Source organism: Macrobrachium rosenbergii, chromosome 8 (genome assembly GCF_040412425.1).
Source record: "Macrobrachium rosenbergii isolate ZJJX-2024 chromosome 8, ASM4041242v1, whole genome shotgun sequence".
Classification (NCBI taxonomy): Eukaryota; Metazoa; Arthropoda; class Malacostraca; order Decapoda; family Palaemonidae; genus Macrobrachium; species Macrobrachium rosenbergii.
In genome coordinates, this window is record NC_089748.1 from 50,793,545 (window position 1) to 50,804,444 (window position 10,900).

Genomic DNA, 10,900 nt, shown 5'->3' on the forward strand with positions numbered 1-10,900 from the left:
TGTGATAAGTGGTCTTTACCCTTACATTCTTGCCTTCTAGAGCATTAAACCCATTCTTGTGGGTTACTGGCGAAGTGCCTGGTTAAAGTGAGTGCAACTCATTGAAAAGTGGAATAAAGGTACTTCAGTAAAATTTTATCACTGTAAAGGGAATGCAAAAGATTACAGGTTTTTCACCCCATTTCTTTATCTTTGCTAGGTAGGAGACTCCAATACAGAAGTGGTGACAGCACTGTACAAATCCTTGTTTCAGCTTTGGATTACTGTATTTTAATTTTTTTTGTATGTTTTATGCAGATATCTTTCAAATTATTCATTTTCCAAGTCATATTTTCATTTCACATCAAAAGCATGAATAAAGATGCTGTAGTAGGTTATTTCTTGGAGCTTTCAGGATATGCGGTCAGAATAATTAGAGGAAAAATCAGACACGTAAAAGACAATTTTATGAAACTTGCATAACCAGAATGGTTCACATGAGGGATTAAGAATGTGAGAGGAATTTTTTATGGTAGCAGAGAGAAAAGAAATGGAATGAAGAGGTTAAAACTATAACAGAATTACCAGATGACAAAAAAGCGAAAGAAAGCATTACATAATAAATTTTAAAATGACAGAATATGGTTTCACCTTTCATTTTAGCAATACGGTTAGGAGCAAAATATGCAGTAACAAAAGCTAAGATAATAAGAAAAGAAAATGGCCCTTGTGTGGGGTGTGACTCTTACATGATGACGAAATTTGGATTTCCATAAAAAGCAACGCCTAAGAGCCATAAGCATTCAATACAGAAACGAAGTATCAGCCATACATTGTTAGGATAAAAACCACAGTTTGAACTGAGATACAAAAGCAGTGATACAAAGCTCTCCAGGGCTGTGCCGCGAAGGAAACAACCTCATCTCCCTTTCATCGTGATCTCATCTGTTAGGAACTTCCATAACCTCATGTATGGAATAATTTCTAACTCTATCCTGCCATCTGCCTCTCATTATTCTTTTAAAAGCTTTATTCTCTAATACCAACATTCTACTCAAAGGAACCTGTTTTGGAGTTAGTTATTCCATGCTAACGTAATCCGTTCTCCGTTCAATGTTTATTTTTTCCTATGTGGTAAAAAAGAAAATATATGCACCAGTTTTACCTAATAGGTCTTTTTCTAGAAAACCTATTACCAGTTGGAACCTGAATGTTTGCTGACTTTTTATTATTAATGGTAATGATGAATAATCAGTCATAATGGATTCCAAGGTTTTATTTGACTCCTAGGTGTTGGTGTTAATTGTCTGGGGCCCTTGATTTATGTTAAATTGATTCTTTGCAATTCCTCTTAGCAACAATTTAGAGCAATATGCCTTCCATTAGATCTGCAAACCAGTAACTCAACGGGCGTAAATCTTGACGGTACAGGCTACCCATTTTTGTATTATGAATATTCACTGTAAATTTTCAGCCACAATTTTTAATTTTTTAAATTTACAAGTAGGTGCAAATGAGTGAAATTGAGTATAAAGAATATCATATATTTGGATATACAAATTTTTTTTTATTATAGACAATGCTGTATATATGGCTTACTGCTTGTCTCATTGATCGATGTTGTGATTATTTAGGAAGCTATAATAATTAGTGGAATTTCAACAATATTTTTTATTAACAGATTCCCAATGTTGTTTATATCTCCGAACTACTGAGTCCTCCTTTGCTGATTGCAACTCTTGGGCTGCGCTTGTCAAGTCGCATTAAGTTGGCAGCATTTTCTGTTAAGAAAGAGGAGAAGGAGCAGGTAAGTTTATCCTCCTCAGGAAAAGTTGACTTGCTTATGAATTTTTCAGAATTTTCAATTTTTATCATTAGTAGTTAAGTAGCTTATTTGATGTTAATAGTATTTCGATATCTCTTCATTATGATTTTATTTTGAAAAATGGGAATTGTTTCAGGTTTCACGCCTACTCAAAAAGTCTGGACTTAGTGGAGTTCCTACAGTTGCAGTTGTCACATCTGAAGGGGTTACATCTTATGGAGGGAAAAAAGGAGAATCCATGACAAGACAAGCACTAGATTCCTATATATGTATGTTACAACCACGTATGAATGATGTTTTCCTTATTTCCTTAGTAGGGGCCAACTTGTTTGCTGTTGCTGACTTTTTTTATATTTTCGATTACAGACTGAGAGCTTGGAAACATGTAGTTCGTACCTTTTTAAGAGTACTTGTGTATAATGTTACTGTGTTTTTGGTGTGGCTTGCTGTTACAGCATTACTCAAGTTTTCGTTGGTTGATACGGCTCTTCAGTCTGGGTCTTGGTTAATGGGTTTTTTCAATAGTACCTGGCTTTTTGGGCAGCTTAGATATCACTGGTTGATGGTAGAGAATCATCCAGTGATATTTTGGATGTCAGCCAAAATATTTGGCATCATGGTGATTGTATGGAGGGTATGCTTTAGAAGGAGTGGAGACCAAGAAGAAGTTGATTCTAACTGGTGGGCTTTATTCCCAATGGATTCGTACCTAGTTAATGTACTCTTTCGACCTATGGCATCATTATCACGCCCACGACCATCTCAAGATTTAGGATTAGAGGAAGGAATGGAACTTCTGATAGAAAGATTAGCAACACCAGACTTGTGGTTGCACCCAGTGATACCAACAGATTATATGAAACACTTGCCAATGTGGAGATTTGATGGATGGGGAAATGAAGATGACTTGAAATCTGAAAGTGAAACTGATGTGGACAGTGTCAGTGAAAATGAGAATGATACTTTGTTAGATTCTCATACATGTTGTCAGGATGAAAATTGCCGATTATGTGAGCTTTGGACGACTGTCAAGGAAATATATGTGTGCCATAGATGTGCCATTTTAAAGCGTAAACTGGAAAGACAGTATTTAAGGTTCAGAAGAATTGATGATAGAATCCATCAAAATCTTACATATGAAAGACTTTTGAAAGTCTGTGAAAGCTGTTCTAAAACTAGGAAGCAGCAAAATATGAATGAAAATTCAAAACAGTTAACTAAAAGTGTAAGTAATTCACGGTGGTTATTGTCACCACAACGACTCACAGAACTTAAATGGACAGCACCTCCTCATGCGATTGAAAGTCGTATATGTGCAATCTGTCTTAGCCGCTATCGGTGGTCAGCTGTATTATGTGGTCTCCCATGTGGACATCACTATCATCATTCTTGCATTACAGAATGGCTGTTAAAAGATAATCATCATTGCCCAACTTGTCGGTGGCCTTCTTACAAAAGTAAACCATCAAATAATCTTTCTCACGATCATGAAGAATAAAATTTCTCTAGGATATATGATGCAATTTTTATATAGAATAATTTTAAATAATTGTATTTGTTAGTTCTAAGTAAATTTCCGAATATGTTGCTTGTGGATTCTGATTTTATTGGATATTAAGAGAGAAGGATCTTTAGTCAAGCAAACGTAACATGTTAAATGAAAAGATGTGTAATGTTCATCTTCTGTAGATATGATATTGGATAGACTCAACAATCTGTCAAGACTTATCATTAAAATTTTGAGAAGCGGATGATTGTATAATGTTCATCATTCATGATTTTAAGTCTGTCTTCTAATTTAATCACATTATGGCAAACATTTTTTCTTTAAAGTTGACTTACGGAAAGCAAAAACATATTACATCCTGTTTGAATTAGCACAAGAAAGAAAAAAATACCTTTCTGTTAGACAAGAAACACATTATAAATGTGTCCTGTTGTTTTTCAGTGCTTGTGAAACTTCAGATGACTCATTACACTTAAGTATTCGCAATTAGTTCATGTGTATCTTTATCCTTTGATGAACGTGGAATTTCTAAATGTTCACATAAAAAAACAAAACAAAGAAAACTTACTCATGTTTCAGCACATGACCAGTGTGCATGAAGAAATTAGTAAAACAGCAGGTAACCAACTGGTGATTTCTCCGTATAGTTAACCTTTATATCTTCTTTTGAAAACTAAAATGTTTTTATCAGACACATTTTGTAGAAGCTCTTTGTCTGGTTATTGTCTTTCATTGTATTTTCCTCATTTTCTTTCACTCACAAGTAGTACCTCAACTTAACAGATGCTTTGGGGCCTTGGGTTTCTGATAAGTAACATATTCTGTTAAGCAATGAAGACCTTATAATAAAAACTGAAATTGAGTATTATCTAGATATCTTACAGCTAACAGCAATTCCATATAGTTCCTAACCTAAACTAACCTGTACTTTATATTTAACATTCAATTTAAGAGATTTATTTGGAAATATGTGACATCTCGAATGGTAGCCAAACAAAAAATACTGATAATAATGTAGCTGATAAGTACAGAAGTCTGTTAAGTTGATGGCCATTTTTCATTAAAAGTTACATTTCATTTTCCCAAAGAAGTCCATAAATATGTGGTTGTTATTGATATAAATTGTTTTAACAAACATGGTTCAGCATGTTTGCCCTGACTTCCCAGAAGTACTTGGCCTCTGCAGGTTTCGAATAGTATTGGTAATTGGTTTCATGAGACCACCATTTCCAGTCTCTCACAGGGCTCTCCCAAAGAATTCATCATTAAACAAAATGTGATAATTTGAGCAAGGCAGCTAAAGAAGTTGGACACAAATAACTTGGAAGAGGCAGAGAGGTGGAGGACAGAAGGCGGTGCAGCTGGGCTAAAAGGGACACTGCAAAGAACCTCAGTACCATCTACGTCCACATGAAGTACACGGTAAGTAATACGCACTACAAGGCAGAAATCTGCTCAGTTCATATATATACAGTAGTAAGGATGTTAAACAAAGGCTGTTTTCATCACAGAGGGAAAGTATGCAGCTACCCAAGTGAACTAAGGTAGTGTCTAAAACTTCACAGAAAATTAGTGGTTTTGTTAAACAATTTTACTGCATAAAATACATCAACATGTTGATTGTAGCAGTGCAACTTTCAAAGGACTGGAGATAGAAACTGTTTTTGCACATAGCAATCTTTTGAATTTCCTGCTCACTGTAAATATTATTGTCCTCAAAATATAAAAATTCTAAGAATACAAAAAACCGATGATCATGTTGGTGAAGAGAGGGCCTTCCTTAAAAGGGGCTGTATACCTCAGTTAAAGAAATTTTGTCCGAATATTTATTTTCAACTTATTAAATTATCAGCTTTTTAAAGACCTATGATTAATTAAATAAGATTTAGATTTTACTATTAAGGACAAATGCTTGTGGCCCAGTCCCAATGAAAGTCAAGTATTCTGGCTCAGTAGTCTGGTTAAACTACCCAATGATAATTATTATCTAAACACTGTGATGTGCAAAAGTAAAGGGAAGCCATTAGAAAAAACTGGAACATTTAAAAAATACTACTTGTTAAAGAAAATACAATAACCATAAGGGAAAAGAACGGGTGCAGGAGCACTCTGTCTACCAGTTGAGGCCAAAATTTCATACTGAGATTAAGTTAAAGATTCAGAAGTTTTATCATTGGTGGAGAGGAATCTCTCACAACCTAGATTAAAAAAATAAAACTCATTCTCTGTTTAGTATGCTCATGAACACACATTAGAAGCCAAAGCATAAGGTCGCTTAAAGCATTGTTTTATTTGATGTGGACAGATGCATTTTCAAAAGTTTGTGGGATATGTAAATTAAAACAGTTTGATGAGAAAAAAAATTCTGTATTCCTATCCTGAGCGTTCTGGACTTATACCAGGGAGTTTATGACAAAAAAGCAAAGTGATTAACTTGAACATTACCACAGACTGCTTGTTCGGACTTCATTAAGACGATTGGATAATTTTACTATCCCTCTCTCTGTAGTCTAGTTTAAAACAACAATGGTTAACATAAATTTAAGGAATTGAAAATGAACGTGGTAAGAAGTAAGGGAGCTTCAGGGCACCTATATGACAAAATATTTAAGTAGACTTCCTGCGTAGAGATAAAATTAAATGTTATCTCCACAGAACTCTGCAATATATTTTAAGGAGTCTGGAAAGTAAACGAGATTGCCAAACTTACAGGATATATATTGTAATAATATATATTCATAATTATTGATTTTATTGTTGATTCATTGAAATTTGTACAAAGATAAACTGGAGTTTCAGATTCAGCCATTCATTACTTTTAACAGTGTAAAAACTTGGAATGGTTGGAAAAAAGGTAAAGAAAGGATTTTTCTCAGAATGGACTGAATAAAAGTCTAAAACAAACGCTCCAAAAAATTGTAATAATGTCAACAGTGCACCATGTGAGATGCACTGACTGCACTTGCCCACTACGGAACTAATTTTCTTATTACATATGTTTACCACAAAATTAGTGTGCGTTTTCTCTATTTATTTGAGCCCGTTTTCTATATATAGCCCATTTTTTAATAGTTGGTAGTTTATCCTGGACTCAAAATGATGAACGATTCAATGAAAGCGAAACTGTAGAGCACACTGTAATTCATATGGCCAAAGATATGACAGCAGTAAGTTATTATTCAGACTTCAGGCATAAAATATTTAGGGTTGTTATCATTTATCATTCATTTAGCAACAAAATCTGAAGAAAACTTAGAAGGTAGGCTAAAGTTCATATTGATTTGTTTTTATTAATATTACGATTCTATCTTATAAGGCCATATCAGTTCAGTGGGATAACTGCTATTCTTAATATAATGCACTTGACTGACAAGGAAAAAGTAATTATAGCAAGATAAAAGAGAATTACCTCGATAATCTTCGTGACGTTCATTTTTTCTTAATGTCACTTATTCAGTCTGGTTTTCGCCACGATTCATATGGTATCCAGGATTTTAGTGATGAGTCGTTTATTAATATAATATTAATAACCCACCAGGAATTGCTTCATGTCATATCGTTACTGGTTGATTTGATTAGGGTGATATGACTCTTTGATGGGAAAAAAACCGTGGTATCTAAGATATTTTCATGCTTAGCTTGCTGTGAATGGACTGGGAATTTGCGACCATACAGGCTGGGTGTTAACTGGTTTATTGGTTGTTCCTGTACTGAGATAAATGTACAGAATCTTGGCCAGATGTTATTGACGTATATTTCTCAGAGTGTTTTTCTAGTGTCTACACACAGACAGGTAAAACTTCATAAAGCCTGGTTTGTAAAACATCTGTGTTTGTCGGCAGACAAACAGATGGTCTTTGTCAATGATACATGATTAAATATGGTGATGAAACAAATCAGTGGAAGGGTCATGATATTCTACACTTGTATTAGTTGACTTCTCAGGCCCTTCAAACAGATTAATGGATACAATGAGCAATTGCATAATAAATTTCTTCCAGAAATGGAGAGACTCATTTTCGTCTTCACAAACAGAAACATACACACAGTTTGATACAGAAGATTTCTTTGGAACATTCATGAGTACAACCCATCCTCTTGCTTGCATGGCAATGCAAGTTGGTGATTGTACATACGTTAACACAACAATGCTTATTAGAAAGACTGAAATATTGTATGGTTGAAATCGCGTTCCTGTAGAGAAAGAAAACGAGAACGCTCCTGTTTTGTCCTGTCGACTCACATGATGACGATCGACCATACTTCCTGAACACCATCGTGTTTGGAAGAGACAGCGTCGACGGCTCTTCCTTATTCTCAAGACGTTTTACAACGTCTGATTGTTTGAAAATCTAGACTGGCCTGGGCGACGGGCTTCAATAACAAAACCAACCACAACATGCATCGATGCGGAAATTGTCAGGTGCGACAAAAGAGTCGGCAATGTTTATAACATTATTTTCGGGTAGGAGGCTGAAGGGCGGCACCGCCAAACAGAGAGCTCGATTTTCATGGGAGCTTTTTGAAGGGTGACGTTTGAATATATCCTGTATCGGTTATATGCTCCAGGGCTGAAGGATGACGGCACCAATGAAACCTCCTTTTTTCCAGCTCGAGAGGGGCAGCAGCATTGCTGAATGAAAGACGTGGCTGGTCCTTCGTTGGTCAGCTCGTCCAGTACGAGTGCTTTTTCCTTTTCCTGGAGGAGGTAATTTTGGTGGTGGAGGTTCATCTCGGAGGGTCGGACTAATTACACAGAACTCAGGAACGGCGGGAAACAGCGATCTGCGAAGGGTCTATCAGGCGTGGGTCGTCATCTTGGGTCGGCCGGGTCCTTTACATTTTCTCTTTGGGTCATTTTAGTGTACTTGGGAATGAGCGACATACTGGCTGGGTGCAATTAACTATCATTGGTTGTTCCTTACTGAGATAAATGTTTCCTGTTGTTTTAGATTTAGCTGGCCGAATTTCTGGAGGAGCACGGGGCTCTTGCATTCTAGTGCAGCCCGTAAAGATAAATGATGAATCTTGAAGATGTTATTGACGCGTGATGAGCGGTAATGTAGCGTCTACACACAGACAGGTAAAACGGACATAAATTCAGGCCATCTGTGTTTGTCGGCAGACAAACAGAATGACGATATCAAGAACATGATTAACATATGGTGATGAAACATACACTAGTGGAAGGGTCAGCCAATTCTACATATGACCAATCCTGAGATTCAAGACAGATTAATGGATACAATGCAATAGCATAATAAATGAAATGGAGAGACATTTTTTCCTCTTCTGGCAGAAACATACACACAGTTTGATACAGAAGATTGTGGAACATTATGAGTAACCCGATTAGAAAACTTGCATGGCAAACACAAAGTGGTGATTGTCAGAGGGTAAACAAAATGCTTAGGAGAAAACTGAAATATTGTATGGTTGAAATCGCGTTTCACTGTAGAGAAAGAAAAGATTACGCTCATTGTTTTGTCCTGTCGACTTACAGATGATGACGATCGACGAAAACACGAATACATAAAAAAATGTTTGGAAAAACAGCGTCGTCTCTATGCAAAACTCTCCCCAAGACGTGTGTAACGTCTGATTGTTTGCAAGAGACGGCGTCGGGGCGACATCACCATTTAAAAGCGATATATCGATGCGGAAATTGTCTTGGCGACAATTGTTGTCGGCTGAAGGGCTTGGGCTAGGGCATGTAGGAGGCTGATGGGCGGCACCGGCCAAGCAATATCTCGATTTTCGGGAGCTGGTTGAAGGGTTTACGTCGGATGACCCATGGTGGCCGGCTCGAGGGCTGAAGGATGACGGCGGCTGATCCAGGATAGCCAGCTCGAAAGGGCGGCATTCAGGCTGAATTATGACGTGGCTGGTCCTTCGTTGGTCAGCTCGTCCAGTACGAGTGCGGGGGCGGCTTCAGGTTTCCTGGAGGAGGTATCCACAGCTCGGTGGTGGAGTGGGTCATCTCGGAGGGACGGAAATACTGAGAACTCAGGAACGGCGGGAAACAGCGAGGCGGCGAAAAAGTCTATCAGGCGTGGGTCGTCATCTTGGGTCGGCCGGGTCCTAAGTCACTCCGTGGTCACCAGTGAGATGCACTGGGGAATGAGCGACATACTGGCTGGAACTAACTGGTTTATTGGTTGTTTTACTGAGATAAATGTTGTGTGTTGTTTTCTATTTAGCTGGCCTTTTGCCATATACGGGCCATTTTTCAATGCAGCCCGTAAAGATAAATGTACAGAATCTTGAAGATGTTAATGACGCGTGCGAGCGGTAATGAGCGTCTACACTGTACAGGTAAAACGGACAAAAAGGTTCAGACATCTGTGTTTGTCGGCAAACAAACAGATGGCGATATCAAGAGACATGATTAACATATGGTGATGAAACAAAATCAGTGGAAGGGTTAGAAATTCTAATATGGCCAATTGCATGAGATTCAAGACAGATTAATGGATACAATGCTTATAGCATAATAAATGTGAAATGGAGAGATAACTGGCGTCTTCTTAAACATAAACATGCACACAGTTTGATACAGAAGATTATTGGAACAAGATACATGATTAGAATTTGCATGGCAATGCAAGTAGTGGTGATTGTACATTCTTAAGACAACAATGCAGTAGGAGAAAGACTGCTTCATATTGTAATGGATGAAATCGCGTTTATGTAGAGAAAGAAAACGAACGCACCAGTTTTGTCCTGTCGACTCGATGATGACGATCGACGAACACACGAACACACACGTGTTTGGAAGAGACAGCGTATCTAAGATATTTTCTATGCTTAGCTAATTAGCAGTCAGTAAATGGAGGGGAGAGGGGAATTGGAACGGGAGCGGCATGGGGTTACTGGGGACGGGTTATGGATAGGGATCGGACAGGGTAGGGTACAGTAGGATGAAGTGAGGTGCCTTTATTTCAGTCTTTTTTTCTGAAAGCTTTTATGGATTCTTTTATCATTTTTCATACTTATATCAGTCTGTATTTTTATCTATATATTTCTCTTACCCTCTCCTTTTTTGGGAAACAACACTATTTTATTTTACATTTATTGTCACTGTTCTCGGAAAAATCCCTAGGTTGAACTTCGTCACTGCAAATGTGACACATCACTTTTCGCTTTGCATCCCAAACCTCTGTGAAACCCATTTGACAAGCAAGGCTTTAACTGACCCCTTTTGTTTTCCCAACAACACTCCTCTGTTCCTTTCCAGTTCAGATGCTCAGTATGTGCCTGTGTTACAAATTCAATGGTCGCAAGGCTTGCCTTGAGTCTTCAAATTTTCATACCATGGTAGTTAATATGACCTTAGAATGGGTCTTGCACATGTTCTTATTTTAGATAAGCATAGCACAGGCACGGAGACAGAAGAAAGCATAATAAGTGCTGGGAAAGTTATCAGATAAAAAGGCAGAAGTTCTTTAGAGGGACGGAAAACTGAATTAGGAAACCTACTGTATATGCCCACGTTTGAGCGTAATGGAATGTTCTAGAGAGTGTGGTGGGAGAAATAGCCTCAGAGAGAAACCACGAAGAAGAAGCAGTACTGGAATTCTGCCAGATGT

The 10,900-nt window shown here is 37.4% G+C and overlaps 1 protein-coding gene across 3 annotated transcripts in view; it reads left to right on the top strand.

The window, feature by feature from the left end:
- LOC136840848 (E3 ubiquitin-protein ligase RNF103-like) overlaps nucleotides 1-3,800 on the top strand; it is a 37,461-nt gene extending 33,661 nt beyond the window's left edge. For all 3 annotated transcript variants that reach the window (XM_067107793.1, XM_067107794.1, XM_067107795.1), the window contains exons 7-8: nucleotides 1,661-1,786; nucleotides 1,941-3,800. In XM_067107793.1, coding sequence (XP_066963894.1) covers nucleotides 1,661-1,786; nucleotides 1,941-3,302 — 1,488 coding nt within the window. In that variant the 3' untranslated portion in view covers nucleotides 3,303-3,800. The remainder of the gene's footprint in view (nucleotides 1-1,660; nucleotides 1,787-1,940) is intronic.
- The last annotated feature ends 7,100 nt before the right edge of the window (nucleotides 3,801-10,900 follow it).